General features: G+C 40.0%; 1 protein-coding gene across 6 annotated transcripts; it reads left to right on the top strand.

Annotated features, from left to right (window-relative positions):
- The first annotated feature begins 1,263 nt into the window (after positions 1-1,263).
- Positions 1,264-18,531, top strand: LOC146137944 (uncharacterized). 6 transcript variants are annotated; one of them, XM_083393526.1, is made up of 26 exons: positions 1,264-1,439; positions 1,571-1,795; positions 2,071-2,106; positions 2,188-2,232; positions 2,662-2,748; positions 4,416-4,469; positions 4,662-4,778; positions 4,877-4,918; positions 5,079-5,105; positions 5,424-5,483; positions 7,345-7,365; positions 7,728-7,793; positions 7,919-7,954; positions 8,097-8,159; positions 8,236-8,289; positions 8,369-8,467; positions 8,942-8,995; positions 10,319-10,387; positions 10,499-10,558; positions 11,396-11,422; positions 11,497-11,550; positions 11,664-11,717; positions 12,029-12,043; positions 12,769-12,858; positions 14,440-14,478; positions 16,582-18,531. In XM_083393526.1, the coding sequence occupies exons 5-26, from the start codon at positions 2,686-2,688 to the stop codon at positions 16,588-16,590; spliced, it is 1,173 nt and encodes a 390-aa protein (XP_083249652.1). In that variant the 5' UTR covers positions 1,264-1,439; positions 1,571-1,795; positions 2,071-2,106; positions 2,188-2,232; positions 2,662-2,685; the 3' UTR covers positions 16,591-18,531. The 6 variants fall into 6 exon arrangements, with proteins under 6 accessions (XP_083249652.1, XP_083249650.1, XP_083249649.1 ...); XM_083393524.1 differs by lacking the exon at positions 12,769-12,858 and adding an exon at positions 13,761-13,850 and having other exon boundaries at positions 14,440-18,531; XM_083393523.1 differs by having other exon boundaries at positions 14,440-18,531.
- The last annotated feature ends 320 nt before the right edge of the window (positions 18,532-18,851 follow it).

The raw sequence follows: 18,851 nt of genomic DNA, 5'->3' as shown, positions 1-18,851 counted from the left end.
TTTTTGTTGCCTCAACTACTATCGGAATAATCACGAAACCTTTTTGTATTTGGATATAAAGGGAAGACCAGGCAAAAATGGATTTCCGGTACTTATACCTTCTGATTTGTGATGCATGCCGCAAAGTGCACGTTCCTCTTAAACGCTCGCTTGCTATTAACTGTTGCATGTATATGGCTGAGACGTTTATACTTTTTCGCTCACCGCATAGCTGATTTAGCATTTAGCAAAGTAAAGCATTCTCAGACTATACATAAACAATTTAATCAGGCAAGAAATTTGAAGCAGAGGTTGTAGACCATTTTAAACTCTTTTGAAAATAAACTATGTAGTGTGGCGTAAAACTGACATACAGTTCTTACGTTTTTCCTGATTTATAATTTTTCCTTGTTTCCGCGATATAATGAAACTTGGGCCTAACAGTACCCTTTTAATTAATTACATTTAATCATCGCATTGTGGTTACTACCATCACTGTAAAGCGTATTGAATAGACTTTTACATTCTGTCATTATCTAATTTTCTATTCGGTGATTGCAACGTAATCGCTATTTAACTGTAATTGCATCTTGAAAAGCATGTTTAAGACAACATATCGATCACAATTTGTTGAAAAGTATATATTTGCACGCACGTAAAACAAACTTTCACCGAGTCTATGTTTAACGCATTTACTTCTTTCAATTGGCATGACATCTTGCATGCAGCATTTGGAATGTGTAATCCCTCCCCGCTTCTGCCTAAACTACATTTAGCAATTCCACGCAAATAGTTTCCATGTTGCATTTTATTATTTAGTAAAAGTTATTTTACTGACATTTGCATAAACGAAATGGTGGTAACGGGACAGGTTTTTGTATGGGAAAGAGTCCTTTTCCGACCCTTCCATTGGTCGGCTAAAATCACGTGAAGAGGATACGGCATGCTATTGGTGATGGTGAGTTCATGTTCCATTTTAAAACAACGCGTTGTTGTAATTCGTATACTTGGATATTTCTAGACCCTATAATTCTATTAGTTGGCTTTCTCCTAGTTCGGCCGCCTAAAGAGATTTTATTTGAATAAAATTCCATAAAAATATGTATTTTAACTGGAATCCACCAAAATGATTAAACCACTCTTAGCATGAATTTTGATACAATCCGTTTTTGAATCGATTTTCGATCGTTTACAAGCCAATCAAAAAGCATGTATTAGCGGGTTTTGGTTTTGTAGTGACAGCTTTTTCTAACATAACCTATGTTCTCGGCATGATAAAAATATTTAGGTCTACTTGATGCCTGTTCTTGATAAAGCAACACAATAAATCAACCGGTTTTATTTTCCGTGTCAAACCCACAGTAACAATTTTAAACAATCTTCGTATATCAAGTTTTACATTGTGAAGGTTTGTTTGATTTCAGGGACCAATTGGGATACCAGGACGGCCAGGGATTAAGGTAATCATTTTACTTGACATTCAAACTAAATGACTTACAACGAGAATATAATAAACCACCTATACTTATATTGTTATAGAAACTTTTAGTAACATTTCCAGTGAAATAAACACCTGTTATTTGCATTGCAGGGTGCGAAAGGGCAAGGCGGATTGCCTGGATATCCGGTTTGTACAGTGATGCGACCTCCATTGGATTTCTACTTTGTTGGGATTTTTAAGATACCTAACCTGTTGCCACCATTTTTAGTTATTTCTTTAGCAACGTGCCCCCTATATTTTTATTTATTTTAAAAAATGCAGTCTAAAGTATTTTTTTTGTTTTTATAGGGTCCAATCGGCCTTACAGGCAAACCGGTAAGTTTCAAGTTCAAATTACTTCATTGTATGTTTGTTTTTAATAATAAATTTATTACCTACTAAATTAAATCGCTTTCCTAAAACAAATTCCCTAAGCCTAATTTAACCCGTGGGCCTACTAAGCGGAAAAGTGCATTTACCCTCCGGAAATTAGCCGGGATTAAGTCTACAACACCGTTCGGCATTACGTCTAATCCAATCAACCTAAGAATTTCAGAGATTGACATGAAGCATTGGCCCCCTTCTAACTTGTTTGCTTCCTTTCCACACAGGGTCTAGTGGGATTGCCAGGTGTCAAAGGCGAACCGGTAAGTCGTACCGTTTCCTTTTCCTTGGTGCACGTAATATCCGCCGACTTACACGACAAACCACTTTGTTTTGTCTTGCAGGGTCGCGATGGCCTTCCTGGACTGAAAGGAGCCAAAGGCATTCCGGTAAGATGAACGAAAATGTTTTTCCAATATTTTCATTTTTAGGTTCGCTTAACTCTTCAAAGCCAAGCTTTCATTGCAACGAAAATGTAGCCTGATACATTTTCACATTAGAATTTAGGCCGTTCTGAAAACTGAAAATCGTTTGAAAGGCTATAAATTACTTCAAAATACATTTACCTTGGACTGTATTGATTTTAAAGTGCATGATAAAACTACCTATAAGTTTGCAACGTCAGTCAATGCAATGGAGGGCAATTTGTTGTGATGACGTGATTTATATCATCGGGTTAATTCACTTCCATAGCGCCGTTACTGCCATCTATTTTAAGCGATGCGCCCGCTGCAGTGTGACCTTTTCGCTTTTGAATAAGATGCAGTATCATCACGCCCAACTGTAACCAATAACCAATATGACATGCAATATTTCAGGGTCTGACAGGACTTGAAGGGGAAATGGGCGAAAAGGGTCAAAAGGGAGAGAAGGGTGACATTGGAAACGGCTTCAGATCATCTCAGGTAAGTGTGTTTCGTGCTTTGTCGCGGGCGCCATAACGCAGAATACAAAGCGCGAGCTCAGCATCGATTAGCCATTGACGTCACGCGCCGTAGTATTGTTACGTCACTGGAACAGCTGCTTGAGTCGACGGTGCGAGTGCAGCGTCACATAGTCACATATCGCAACTCATTGTCCGCGACATTGAGTCAATTACATAATATCGAATGCATTGCTAGCTTGGTTGCTCGATGGTGAAGTCATTTGTTCATTTTGTGGTATGCGGACTCCGCGTGCCGTTACATCAGGGTTCCGCGAATTTTACCATAAATAAAATGCCACCTAACTTAATTACCGGAAAATTCATACCTTTATCAATGTGCTGTTGGAATAACCCAAAAAACTCCCAAATCTCGATACTGTTGACAACATTTCTACGCTATACTTGCTCAGAATTTGTTATCGCACTCCCTTGTAACTATACATAAACGTCCTTTACGGCCACAAAATTTGCGGAACCTGTTTGACATGTATTTTGCAGTGTTGTGATTTCGTTGTCAAGGCGGGAAATTCTGTAAACTTGGTGTCGAAAAGAAGGACTAATTATGTTATGATTATAAGTTATCAGTAGTCACCCTTCTGCACATTTTTGTTTTCCCGCCTTGCAATTTAATTATGAATGTAGCATAAGCTGACTGTGGCTTTTATTAGACTTTACAGCTTGGGATGGGATTTTAAAGAGTGATAAGAGTGATCCTCTAAACAAATAGCTGGAATAAATACACGTAACGTGGCCAATATAAGCGGAATTTTATCGATTCGGGTATTATTTCTTGACATATGTTGTATTTGTACAAATGACATACTCCCATCTAGTTTTTTACACACATGCAATTTTTACCAATTGAAAAAAACTATTTAAAACTTAAAAATAAACAACATAAACTCATAAAACACAAATCCCATCCCTAACAGCCTCAACTGTAAACCGCCGGCGAAAAGCGCCCGCCGAAGCCGGAAAAAAACAGCAGCTTTATGATGCTTTGTGTTTTACGTGGTGTTGGGTGTTTTTGTTTTCGTTCAAAAAAACAAACAATCGACAATCAGAACAATGCATGCTTGTTTCATGACCGGTTGTCCTGTGATATCCGGCAGGTCGCCGAACCGATCGTCGCGCTTCCAGATGGCGCCCGGTTGTCCCTGGACGGCCTGGAAATTTTCCGCCATAAAAACGAGGTGGCCAAGGTAGAGAACCGGCACAGCATGAACCACTTACTCCAAACCCTTAGTTTTTGCACGCTAACCGAAACCAGTTGTAACTGTTTTTTACCATTATTTGTAACACAGCTTGTCCAAAAACGTGACTCGATTTTGATATTTGACATTCAGAAATTAATAATATATCGCCATATTTTCTCCCTCGTTTTTGGACTAAATAGAAACCTGCGGCCGAAATAACATTCCAAAGCCTTATAAAAAAAAAACATGAAAGAAATACTATTTTTTTAGATATATAATGCAGTAGTCTTTTTGATGATAAAACGACGATATGTGACGTTTTTATCTGCATGCAAGAATACCGCCATTAACTGCATGTTATACGTTTGATGTTGCTTATTTTGTGTGTATTTTTTTTCTTAACCTAAAGCAACAAGCCTTATTTACTAATTTCTATCTTGTAAATTTACAGCAACAAATCCAACGAGTGATGAGCGTGAAAAAGTTCCAAGAAAGTCAGAATTCGGTAAGACAGTCTTGGGACAAACTAGTTTATTGGTAAATATTGGTCCAGATGGATTTTTATCAGATTTATTCACACTTTTGTTTTTTTTGCTGTGTTTTCCTGAGTCAAATTACGTAATGAACCTTTAGGTATTGTTCATGTCAATTGTGTTGGCTTTCATCAGCATTTTTTTATGTTGATCGCTGTTTTCAGTATTCGCCGTCAGACAGGACGAGTAGCGTACAGAAAGGCGACCGGGGCGAGATGGGTTACCGAGGCCCACCAGGACTACCGGGACCCCCCGGACCACCAGGCCCCCCAGGCCCAGCCGTAAGTAGCAAGAAAAAAACAACGATTTCAGTGACAACTCTTCAGGTCTCAACTTTAGTCGATGTTTTCAAACTGACATATTTTTTACCTTGTTTTAGATTGCAGGCCCACCGGGAGTTGATGGAAAGCCAGGCCAAAAAGTAAGTTCAGTATTGTTTATTTCTATTTTTTGTAGGCATTAGTTTACGTCGTATTGAAGCAGGTCTCTACCGGGCCAGCACACTGATGTTCATCTCACATAATATTTGCTATAACTTTTTCAACCTAAGTGTTATTTACCAAAGAGTGTTTTTCCAACAGGGTTCACAAGGCGCCCCTGGACATGCGGTAAGTTAATTGATTTTCTTTATTGAACTCAATAATTATTCAAGTTCATTCGTACATTAACGTTACTTACGTCCGCCTTTGTTTAAACCGTTCAAGTATTGTAGCGTCTGGTTTGCGAAACCGTACGAAGTCGTATTACGAAATGCAAGTAAATTGTCGTTTAAAATGCGTCACATTTTCCTACACGGTGTTTGCTATGATAGCATCCAGACAAGAAAACAACGGCAATAGTTTTTATTAAATAAACTTCCTTTCGAAATAACTCTTCGATCGTGCCGAATCATTTTTTGCGCGATGTGATTTTCGATTTCTCCCTAGTCGACTCCACCTCTCTTCTCCGGTAGCAGGATTTTTGGCAGTCCGCACCCACTCCAGCCGGTATATATTTGCTGTTTTAGTGCTGTGCATAACACTGGCCACCAGTGGTTGATTTGGCCTTTCCCGGGCGCCTTTTTTCTGTTTTGTTTCGTTTTGTGTGCCGACACGGGCGCCGGGAACATGTGAGTTCCGGAACTTTGCCGTGTAAGCTAGTTGACAACCCTGACGTGTACCGCCATTGCGACGGCCGTTGACGCTCAACGTTCAATTGCGCGTGCTGTATTGTGTGTGCGGCCGTCGATCGACAAAAGAGCGGAATCGGTGGACTGCGGAAATTAGAGTTCTTGCGTGTTCATCAGATCGGAGCCCTCACCCTATACCTCTAGTATTGATACTTGCAATACGTCCAGAAATCCTTCTCATCCGGTACTGCCAAATTTGTAAAATAATTTCAACGGTTTACTTTAACGAAAAATCGAACATCGTCAAGAAACTATACTTCTTAAACGCTGATAAATTTTTGCCGAATTAATCTAAAACTTAACTTGGATTGATTCACTTTTATCTATTTCGCTTGTTTGACCAAAGTAATGGCGTCATTTTGGAATCGGGCGGTAGCAAATTTTGTTCAAACCATCGATTATTATCGTTCTCGTTTAAATTCACTAGGGATTACACGTATTTTTTCATTTTTAAATTTTAGCAAGCCCTTAGTTTTCCGCACTCCGCCGAATCAAATCCGTTGTGATTGTTTGCATTCGTGAATTGGCTCTGTGTCGAATCATCGTGTTCATTGGGCCGTTCGTCGATTAATTTTGTCTTGACGTTTGTGGCGATTTTAGCGGCCGAGGTAGCTTTTTGTGTTTGTGAAGTGCAACTGCGTGCCCCTTGCTGTTTTGATGAGCGCAGTGATCTAAAAATGTCGTTTCTGAGGGCAAGTCAGGACAAAACAAATGTCGTTATCCTTCGGAAAATCGTTTTTGCCACCGAAAGCTATGAAATAAATCCTGCATCCCAGGCATTGCTCTCAGAAACAAGATTTCTAGAGATTTACCACGAAAATCGCTCAACGATCTTTCGTTACATTCTAACCCACTAATCAACTAACCTTGTCGTTCTTGCTATTTTCCCTTCCCGCATGTTGCTTGCATCGCACCCCCTTGCCGTGTACGTCATCCAACCCATTGTGACATCATACTGCAGGGCCCGCCCGGCGAGTCCCTACTTCTGCTAACGCCCGAGGTACTTCCCCTTTGCATGCCTATATATGATTTTGTTCATACAACTCTGTAGCTTCCCAAACTATTTAGTCCTTCACCCATTAAGGTTTCATTATATTTTTAGACCTCTTAGAGTGGACAGACTTTATGGTTCTACACACATTTGCTAAAGCAGTCTGCAACTCAGTGTGAAAAGTGTTTTGCAAAACTATTAAATTTATGCATATCCGATGTGAAAAAATTACATTTTATGTAGATATAACACTTTGTATAAAAATTCGCTGGGCCTTATTAAAGACTTTCCGGTATCTCAGGGTCGTGACCCACAGTTTGGGAAGCTCTGCTATTAACTATTCCCACCGATAAAACTCGGCATAAAATGCGCCATTTATACTTAATTCACTTTCAGGCAAATAAAATCTTTAAATAATAGTTTTACCGATTGAGATCTATACTTTTTATCAGCATGCCTGTAAAACATGAACGCCTTTAACGTAGTAATTTTATAAACCCCTATAGTTAGTAAAGTTATGTTTAAAATTAACCAACACTTTCATTTCTCGACCATAATTGTATCCATGTTAACACAGCAAGCGTGTAGCAAGTGTGTAGTAACAAACTCTATGTGTTTCTCCCAGTAACCCATTCTTGCTTTAGCACTAACTCTCGTGTGTTCTTTTTGTTTCCCTCTCCAACTTTAGGACGTGCAGGCCAGCCTAAAGGTGCGTCATACACTTTTCTCTCAATTCTAACCTATTTCATAGCTGTTCCTTCTAACTTTACGTGTTGGCCGTACATGGTTTGCGTTGTAGTAATTGTTGCTGCTGTTGTTGTTGCTGCTGTGATGCTGTTGCGAAGTGTAACCTATGAGCGCCTAATGAGCGGCGTTCAGCTGTGCTCTGCAGTTATTTTAAACTGTTTTATTATCTTCGTTCGGAGAATATTATGACGAAATTAAACATGTTTTGATGTGATTCGTTGTAACAATAATGCTAAAAAAATGCAGATACAAATTGGTACGTTTATTGGTTGCAACCAATTGCGCGAAATCGTTTTTTATCCCTGTTTATTTCAATGCGAACAGGGACCCTCTTACGGAGTTCGAGGACCACCTGGACTTCCTGGCCTACCCGGAAAGAACGGCGCAAAAGTAGGCTGCTTTCCTTATTCTTGACAATATATATCAATATTATTACTTAGCTTCGCTTTTGACAATCGCTTTTTCACCATTATGAGTTTCGCTATTTAATTTTTTTTTGTTCTACGCTTGTTTAGGGAGAAGAAGGTACATCAGGAAGAGATGGCGCCAAGGTAATTGCATGGTTCGGGACATTTCTGTTGTTACCTTTATACCTATACAGCTATACAGTTACTGATGACATTGATATATAATCGTGGTTTACCATACGATTTTTCTGTGTGCTTTATTTGCTAAACAATCTTACCTTTCCAGGGCGAACGGGGTCAAATCGGCTACTCTGGTTTGGACGGTTTGGTCGGAGCACCAGGTCCACAGGTAAATTAAATCAATTTTGGGCAACTTAAATTTTGCAATTGCATATTTTTCACTTTCTTCCTTTGCATGTGGTCAGGGCCTTCAAGGACCCAAGGGAGATTTGGGGAATCCGGGCCCAGAAGGTCCAGTGGTAAGTTTCGACAGTTAATTTTGCACCCGGTGTATATTTGGCCTGCGAATTTTACGCCGAGCTCTTTTTTCGTCTTCAGGGTCAACCGGGAAAAGCCGGAGAAAAGGGAGACCCCGGCTTAAGGGGTGAAAATGGATTACCTGGTTTGAACGGAACACCTGGACTAAACGGAACTGGAGTAAGTGATTAAAAAGATTTGGTCGGAGATTAACAACAAATTTTATAGAATTCAGTCAGAGCCAATATTTTGTCCTGTCCTGCTCTTATGCAGATCAACGACAATAAAAACGTATTTCAGTTACTAAGTGAGCGAAATTAATCAGTTAAAAAGTAATTTGTATTTGCCTAAAATATTATAGCCGTTGGTAGTGTTGAAAGAAGGAATTTAGATGTGTATTAGAAGAACGAAACGGTTTCTTTATCGACTCCAACTTAATCTAGCACTGATTATATAAAAATAGTTTACGCAGCTATTGTTGTTTTATTAGACGTTTAGCAAAAGCTTTTGGTCCTATTAAATTCCTAGCTCTTAAACCTTAAAATCAAAACCACAAGTAATAGACCTTACCAGTTTCTAACTGCTGGTCGATTACGTGTGATTTATTGTCGGGATAAAACAATCTAACCCTGGAGCTTTTTCCACTTTGCCCAGAGCTGTACTTGTGCGCCTGGCCCGGCACCTATCGGAGTCACAAGAGGACGTTACGTGCGTATTTAGTATACACACCATTGTAACAGTTTTGGTGTTTTCGCTGTTGTCGCTTGCTCGGTTTTTTGTTGGCGTGGCTGCCGTTGCACTGCCATTTTTGTAGCTTGTTTTCTTTAATTTATAACATCATGCTCTTGCTTATTTTCTTGCAAATGTAGGGATGTCCTATTTAAGTTTACTGCATCGCTACTAGATTTAAAAAATAGATAGTAATTGATGGCATCATAGGAAATATAGCAATTGAATACATATTCACGGCAAAATCTCGTGGTATTTTGTCGTTAAAGTTAAAACATAAATAAATAGCAACCTATATTAAGCCATGATAGATGTACTCAACTTTAAAACGTGTTACCACTTGCTGTTAAAAGCGTGTTATTTATTACCAAATGGTACTGTCCAGTCAAAAGTCGTTTAAAAAAATCGGCCAAAATCTTTATCCTACAGTTCATGTCGAAACGTCAATAAACCTTTATGTAGGGTAAAGGTATTTTACTAGAATTGGTTATTGGTTCTGGTTCGATACTTATGGACATCCCTAACACCCACGGCCTAGCTGTCTATTTTATGTCGCTCTTGTATAGGCACTGACCGATGCCTGCTGTTTTCGGCATCTGGACTGCACGTTTTTATCGCATGTGCAATATCTCGTTATAAAATCCTGTGGAATGCGACAGGGTGTTGGCGATATTCCAGATATTCAGCTTAACTATGTGTTTGCCGCTATCGTGAATACTAACGCTCATCAATAATACTCTTGTTTAGCCTTTGTTATGTCAAAATAAGTTTTTTTGTCGTTTGTAGTCTCGTGCTCTGTTGTTTGTAAGATACTAAACTTCATTCCATTTGCTGTGTTTTCGTTGGAAAGTTGACTAATCCAAAATGCTCTCACACTGCATTTTAACTTTTGTCCCTAGTTGTTGGTTTATTCGTTAAACTTATTCTATAGCTAATCAATTACTGATAGCTAATCAATTACTGGTAGCTAAATAAATTGATTAAAATCAGCCAGTTGTAAAGCATATTCACAAGAAAACATGTTGCACTGTTGCAGCACTTGTTTTCATATACTTGCTGCATGCTGTATGTGCCGTTTTGCAACTGGAAACAAAAAAAGGTTTGCTCCTTACGCCCAACGCATTCCTCGTTAATCCTCCTTTGAGTCGGGTTTGCACTTTCCAACTTGCTAAAGTTGTTAGAGGCTTAACTTCCCCAACCTTCAAGTCCTACTACGGCATTCCGGTGTCGGTCTCTCGGGACCCGAACACCGCGGACTCGCTTTGACCTCGCCTGACCCCCTTTGTGTTCTGCTGGTTACAGATTCCAGGCCCCAGAGGACCCCCAGGACCGATGGGACCAAGTGGACCGAGAGGAGTAGCCGGTAGTGACGTAAGTATGCAATAATGCGGCCAATCAGCGAGCGATTCGTTCGCGTTTGATCGTACACTTTTGCCTTTATAGTTAAAGGCGGTTTATAACATTTTTGTTTTGCTACTTTAGGGTCTCAACGGAAAAGACGGCAAAGGAGAAAAAGGCGAACGAGGATCTCTCGGCCTTCCCGTAAGTTTACTAAAAATAAAATAGGCGGAATTCTGGTTACATTAATATCTTAACGCTTCAATCCGTTTGTCATTGGCTGAAGGCTCTTGTTTAAATGAGTTAAGGCTGATCAATGGCTTTAGCAGGTTTAAGGTTTATGTATTACGAGTGCATTAAACCCTTCTTTAATGTACCTCAAAACCAACTTACTACATTAAGTTGAAAGAAGCAATGCAATGCCGCCGCTCGAGTTTATACTAACCAATACCGATCAAACCTTTTTTCATTCGTTTGTCTCGCTTGAACACACAGGGCTCCCCTGGCCTTGACGGTTACCCTGGAGAGGCCGGCCTAAATGGATTGCCGGGTGATAAGGTAGAAACTGATTGGTAACGACCGGGTGTCATTTGGGGCGGCGAGAAGTTTGATTGAAAACGGTGGCCTATTTTATATAAAACGCATGCTTGTTCCTCGGTGATTTCCTCATTTTACCGTTTATTGCCGCGTTTAGGACGATTTTCGGCTCGGACTACTTCGTTGTAAAAATTAAAAGGTGATTTTGTTGTTTGGTGGTGGCGTTTTTTTTGTAAATTCTTGCGATTATTATTGTCGATGCCTAAAACCTAAAGTTTAAAATGGTGTTTTTTATATTTTGGTTAATTGGTGTTCTGACGACAGATATACACAACTAATTGGTAAAATTAGTTTCAACCGCTGTCGAATAATTGAAAACAACATTTGTTGATCAAACCTACAGTATTTGTTAAGTTAACGCAATGGTAAACTTCGATATGTATGTTCGTGTATTGTCGCATATGTGTGCAAGCCGACCAATAACCTCTGGATTTTTTATTACAGGGACCCAAGGGAAGCATGGGCGCAACGGTAAGTGACGGCTGTACAAAATTCGTAATGTTTTTCTGGCTAACTGTAAGTTAAAACCTCTGTTCTGTTTGCAGGGTCTTCCAGGACCAGCTGGCCTCAAAGGCGACCAGGGACCGCTCGGACCAGTCGTAAGTTAGCGTTCTATGTTTTTATGTTTTTTTCGTCTAGGTTATAATTAGGCGCTGTCAAAAAAACGCGTTTGAGCTGTGCAACGATAAAATTCGATACTTTGGTGTTACAGGGTCCACCTGGATTCACTGGACCAAAAGGCGACCGTGGCAATCGAGGACAAAGAGTAAGTGTTCATTTAATTTACTATTCTTAACGTTTAACCGTCTTAATAAGCATGTGATGTTAAGATATCAGCGCCCGTCGGAGTTTGTTCCGCAAAATTTGACTAATTTACTTAAGATTGGTAGGCCTATTAGCTACAGCTACAATATGACTCTTTGCAACACCTAATGATGCCAAACGTAGAACGTAAAATGTTGCGATATTAAGTTATTAACTTATAAGCTCTTACGGTGTTTACCGATCTTATTAAGTTAGACTCTTACTTTTTATTTTCTACGTTTTTTGTCTAAACGAGATTCTGTTTATTTGCAGGGACCACCTGGAAAGGTAAGATGCAGTTGGTAAAAATGTATTCTTGTTTATTTCTACACGCGACACAATTGTTTAGTTTGTCTAGTTTTACTATGAATTACAGAAAATGTGTTGTCTAATATATTCTAAATTTAAACCTATATAAAGTCTGCGTAACACTTTACCAAAATATATTTTTGTTATATTGTGTACTAAATTCTGTTACAGCAACATAAATTGTGTCTGTTTAGCATCAAAAATATCCCAAACTATATGTAATTGATGTAAATTCATATGTGAAATACGTATCACACAACACGCCGCAGTCACAAAAACAACTTTGCTCGTATTTTGTAAAATTGCATGCCCACCATTTATTGAAGGGAACGTGTAAACTTTTCTGGCTTCTATAGAAAAAGTAAGACAATGAAAAAATATTCACACAAATTAGGATTATCAAAGAAAGCTTTAAACAAATACAGCAAACCTAATCGACACGTTCCCCTCAAAAACTGTTTTCCAAATATTTCATAAAAGGGTGACGTTTCACCTCCATGCACGTTCGTCGTTTTTTGTGTGTTTTTAAACATGCAAGAGAACGCCAAGTCTCAAAAGAGTGTGCACTGCATTTTTTGCGTGCCCACACCCCTTGCCTGTATCGCTTGGCCTCGCGCCAAAACCTGATGGGGTCAGGACCTGCTTGTTGTGTGCCGTCATTACTAACTCGCTAACCCTGCCTTGTGCTCGTGACGTCATTTCAGAGGGGCAAGAATGGCAAACGGGGCCGACGCGGATTCAAGGGCGTCCAAGGCGACCAAGGAGCACCAGGAATCGATTCCCCATGTCCACTGGTGAGTATTGCGTCACTGAACGACGTCATAGTGACGTCACGACCAGGAAAAAGCCATTTTTTCGTCACCGGGGAATATTCGTGTGCGACATGGATCATGTCTAACCAAGCAGCGTTTTGTGTCATGTGGTATGCCCCGAAGTCGCGAGAACGCGCTTCGCGCCCGTTCATCGCGTGTGTGCGTGCGTGTGACGTCATAGGTGCGTGACGCAACAAGCCGAGGCGTGTGCATGAAATCGATCGATCAGTTTGCAGTCAATCTACTAACCCGCCATATATGAGCAATACAGTCGTCCCATGGTTTGCCGTGCAATATTGCCTGGTATGTTCTGCTCTGCCCGTCCCGCTCGCCACATTTGGCGTATGACGCAATCACAACAAAAACACAAACAGATCATTTCTACCCACTCAAAAAATATTTACCCTTTATATTCAATATGAACGTTCCATGCCACATTTTGTTTTACCTTGACCCGCAATTAGACTATCCTGATCAACGGTTGGCCATACCGGCCCGTAAAGTTATCAGTTGTCACACTGCACGACAAACACTAAAAAAATTTGTAAACCAAAACCTACATTTAAAATTTGTATTTGAGGCATAAACAAATTTTGTCTTGTAAAAAAAAAAAAAAATTTTTTCTGGCTTAACCATTGTCGAAATTTAGTATTGTGGTCAACAAAATTTACATTGCTTTTAAATTAATCTTGTCCCCTGTTAAAAAGTTAGATGACTTCTGTTTACAAGAAAGCACGAAACAAATGACACTCAGTCAAATGGTTTATCCTAATTGGCCGCAATTCTCTGACAATTTAACACCATCACCCCACGACAACAATAACATGTTTGTACACTGTACCTTCACACTCTTATATACCTTCTTTTCACACCGATTGGCGCAGCGCGGACGACGCGGTTTCAAGGGCAGACAAGGTGACCAGGGCATCGCCGGACTGGACGGACTGGACGCGATACCGGATTGTAATTCTCTGGTACGGTCGTTATTGTCCTTGGGTATTGGAGGTCGACTCGGAATGGGAATATGTTAAATACTTGGGCACGAAAGAATTTTCTTACGGGCAAACTTTCAAGTCTGGAATCTTTACAGAGTTTCCTGCCTTTTTATCGCATCGAACTTGAATTTGCAAATGAGTTAGGCCTAACGAAAATGTGTGTAGTTGTTGGTGACATGTGAGAAATATGTGTATCACGTGTGCCTGCGTATTATATGCTGTGTGGGAAGTATTTTCCTGCTTTTGGGCAACCCTTAAACAGTTTTGTTTAGGTTTTATGATTTGATGCCAATAGTCATATAGATATATTTTTAGCATTTCTATTATTTACTTTAATGTTTTGCTAAATGTTCCTGGCAAGTTTTTGTTAAAACGAAAGATAGAATAACCCGAATCGATCAGCTTAAACTGTGAAAAAAATAGCAGAAAACTTCAAAGGATTAAAACACTACAAGATATATTTGTTTACATATCGTCAACCTCAATGTGGGCTGAGGTGATTTTTTGCGAATTTTAAACCGCATTTATATTTCCGAAACTGACACCCTTATTTGTTTTTCTTTCGCAGGGTACGGACGGACTTCCGCTGGCTGGATGTTACCAAAAGGTGAATAGACGCTTCCGGGGGAAACGGGGCGGGAACAGAAAGGCCCAGGGCGCCCGAAAGTCGGCGGGGGCCAAAAAGCGAAGCGCCCCGGCCAGGCGCGGGGACACCGGGCCCTGAACGGGGCCTCGGCTGGGAACCCTTGTGGCGGGCCAACTTATTATTTACTCAAAAACATGAACTTGTTTGCAAAAAGTACGAAAACAGCGCCCCGCAAAGCAACTTTATTTCCTGACTGTGTCCGTTTTGTCAGTCAAAACGCGCAACAACACACGAATTTCGCGATTATTTCTTTCTTTATCGCACGGCTGGCCATTGTTTTTTTCTAAGGACGAGTTGCCATAGAGGTCGCTTTTCGTTCTTTAGTAGGGCGACTTTGACTTGTTAAATTCGTCAAACCAACGCTTTTGTATCACGTTGCACAATTTTTTTGTTTCCAGGCCGGCGATTTTAATGAAAGTTTCGCGACACTCTTTCGTGCTTTAAATTTCAGGTTTTTGCGTTATACCTCGACGTTTTTGCCGTTTAACGATAGATTTGATCCGGTTCAGTGCGCTTCAACCACCGCTGACGTCACAATCTATAAACGAATGTTTTAACGAGGTTTAGCCATGTGACGACACTTTTACTTCACATCCTTGTAAATGACACTTTGATTGCTTGTTGAGAGATGACCTTACTACGCGCCCGCGTGTTTCCACTTGTTTTCTCTCCCTCCTTATATTTTATTGCCTCGCCCCTTCGTTTGTCGTGTAGAGATTACACCGCGTTTGCAAACACCTGTGTGTATGAAGCCAACCAATTGTCGTGCGTCTATTCGTCGTCGTCGATTTGTGATGGTCGAGCATATTTTATCCCCTTAACGAACGTTGTCACCAAAAAAGAAAAAAAGAATAATTTTTGATTGTAGAGAGGCGACATGTTCATGGAAGGTCGTAAGTTCTCCTTGCAGCAGGCAGATGAACATTATATGATATCCGGATAAAATAAGGTCATGTAATTAAGCGCGTTAAATTGTTGCCAATCTCAGATATTTTGCCAAGCTGTCGAATTATCACGCAGGTTAGACGCATCACATTTAACGTTTAAATTGTTTTATTTAAAGTAGCTGCAATTAGCCCAAGCTTTGACACTTAGAACGCAACAAAGGTATGCAGTTTTTACAGACATTTCTAAAGTCGTTACGGAAATATAGACCCGACTTAAACTGTGAGGACAGCTGCAGGTTGACCGGGTTTGGTTGTTTTGCGTGTTGTGGACACTGTGTACGTCACCGTTACGTCATATACGTTTATACGTCATATGACGATGTGTTGCTTAGCCGTTGTTGTCGTGCTTCATAAACTTTGTGTGGGTAGCGGCTTTCTGGTTTCAATAGATGCTTTTGACAACGATCAATCCTAGAGCGTTGGGTGGTGGTCTTTTAATAGACATAACCTTATTAACTTATTTACGTGGCGAGCATGTTCATGCATTTGTTGTCATACGGCCGTCAACAATTTGATAAACTGCGAAAATCAGCCAAATCGTAGAGCCCGGCTCTTGAACTTTGAAACACAAGAGATTATGCATATTTTACCCTTGATTTAAAACGTTTCTAATAATTGGTTACTAAAGCAAATCACTAATTACATTTGTTAAACATAAGCTGGACTCATAATCAAAATAGATTCATTTAACTTATATCATTGATTGCTTTGGGCTAACCTTCTGGGATATAAGAACAACATGATTTTTTACTTAACACGTGGTGTTGTAACTTTCCGGTCGCGAACACGCACCGGTTTTTATATTGTGAAATAACAAACGGTGGTTTCACGTTTGCATTAAGCCTATAAACACTAACGTAAACCGCGTTATTATTAACCTAATTTATGTGTTAACTGTAAAACAACCTTATCGGTATGGGTGTGTTAACCGTCACTAACCATAGATGTTTTGTTTTTTGTTTTCCCTGTTTTCTGTTTGTCGCGTGCTGCCGTGCCTCACCTCACCCGTGTGATGTCACAATCGGTGTGCTTCGCGCGCTCTTGCTTTGTCACGTGTGGAATACCACCGTGCCACGTCATCCTGCCTGCCTGGCGTCGAATTTCGAAAATCCAACAGCGGCGGTAACCAATGGCGATGCACGCGCATGCGCACTAGAGATAGAGCAACACAGTAAAGGGAAATCCCTCCCGCAATCCGCAAGATTCCTGTTCCATCTTCAACATTCATCCGCGACGTCGCCGTATCCTTCCGCGGCGGAAGGACACCTCCATTTGAAGCGACGGACACCAGAAACAGCGTCTGTTGCACGATGACGTCATCCGTTGCTTTATGATGACGCCATCGTTGCATATTTGCGTCATTGTTTGGCAGCCTGTCGACAGAACGCCACAGTGCTTTGTTCGCCATGCGAAGTTGATCTGCGTTTTGCATGATATTTACGTCGTTTTTTGCGTTTAGTTTGCGATCAAATACTGTATACAATACGACTGATTAGCTTTTTTTGTATGCATCTTTGGCCCACTGCACGTCCTTCGAGATTCGTTAAACCGTCTGTCATATTGAAATGTTTATCTTTCATGTTGAATCAGTGCACGCCTTGCAGTCTCAAGTCACACACATACTCACCACAAGTATGCTTAACTTCCGTTTACACATCCTAAGGTGTCATGTTGTCATTCGCGCCAATTTTTACCTAAGTTATCGTTACCTGGCGTACATTTATTTAAGAGACAGCAATTCGAATTGAGCCGGGTATAGCAGTGTAATAATACTCCCTCTCTTCTACAATACCCGCGGGACCTTGTCCGACACTGCCTGCTTGTTATTTAAGAATAACCGCTTTATAGTAAATCATCCTGTTTGAGAAACAATTTGTTTTTCAGTCAACGAAGCTTAATGCAATTTTCAACGATTTTACTTGAGAGTTTTTATAAGGTTCACACAGCGAATTGAGATCATTCGCTCGCTGTGTTAAAGCGATTCACTTAAAGTTAAGTTTGTTCTTGTTGTCGTTGTTGCTGTTGTTTTCTACTTACTTTTTATCGAAGCCATTATTTATTGATTGCCCTTCTAGCCGAAGGGCGATTTTCGTTGACCCGAAATTTTCGAGTCTTTGTTTTTTAAATTGCGTTTTGCTCCATGCGGGTTGTAAATACTTGCGTTTGTGTTTACTACTAATAAATCGTCTCTTCACTCAGCCCGGATTGATAAGAGTAGCGCAGTCCTGAAGTTTGCAGTGTTGAACATATTCGCCAACCACTTTCTAAGCTTTAAAAATTCCAGCGCGGCAATTCTTCGGGGGCAACTTATACGCTAAGAGTACATTGTTTGTATGATCTGATATTTAGTTACTTAGTTAAATAGAATTGTTAAAAGGGGGTTTTAGGACAATATAAAACGATAGCCTATTGCGGACAGTTTTTGGAGTTACAATTACGAAACCCTTTTAGTTTAGACTGTTTGTCGGTTACAGCTGATTCTAAAGTGATTCTAAACCATTTTCTATGGCCTGCTACGGCATTATAAGTTAAAGATTCAATGGTAACAACCTGTGGGTGATTTTAAATTGAATTTTAGTGGAAGAGCTAATATGCCATACAAGACATACATGTAGTGTACGATAATTATGTCAGCCAAAAATACACAAGTTCCACTTACTTTGTGCTGCAAGATTATTTTATCGACATATGTTGACCACTAAAGTTCATACCGTTGGTATTATTCATCTGGAATGATTTAGGAATGTATCACGCACGGATTATTATTATTGAAAGCAAATAATCATAATCCATGTACGTTTATGACAATTGTTTAGCATGCCCCAATGATCGTTGCCCGTATGTTACATCATCCAAGGATGACGTAACGCTTATGTGCACGTTTTTCTTGGCAGAGACAACAAGTTCTTGACTTGATCTACGGCGAAAACGCCCACTTGCATTCAGGACGCTACAAGCGACGCTAGGTGTCAGTCGTCAGCAACCCTTCGTATTTTATTTATTCCAAAAAGGGGGCAACCCGTCCAGATTCAACAAAGGAAGGCCATGAAGTGCTTTATTAATTTGTGCGTCGACCAAATCTCATGATTGGCCGGTCGAAAGTTATTGCTTTTGCAGTGTTGTCCATTTGTACAGCCAGTACGTTTATTTATTTGCTTTATCGGTAAATTTGATTTTGTTTGTTCTTTTATGTCGTTACCTCCGATTTTATTGTGCACATATATAAATACTAAGAAACATGACTGTTGTCATAGTTAATCGTAAACGGCAAGCAATTATTTTCTGCAATTCTTTTTTTCACCATGAATTTAAGTTATTACAGTTATTAATCAAAGTATTCTTTCGAATAACAAAATCTGCCTGAATCCGAATGGTGAAAACAAACGA

The sequence above is a fragment of the Ascidiella aspersa genome, chromosome 7, assembly GCF_963924565.1.
Source record: "Ascidiella aspersa chromosome 7, kaAscAspe10.2, whole genome shotgun sequence".
Classification (NCBI taxonomy): domain Eukaryota; kingdom Metazoa; phylum Chordata; class Ascidiacea; order Phlebobranchia; family Ascidiidae; genus Ascidiella; species Ascidiella aspersa.
This window is presented reverse-complemented; position numbering and strand designations above follow the sequence as displayed.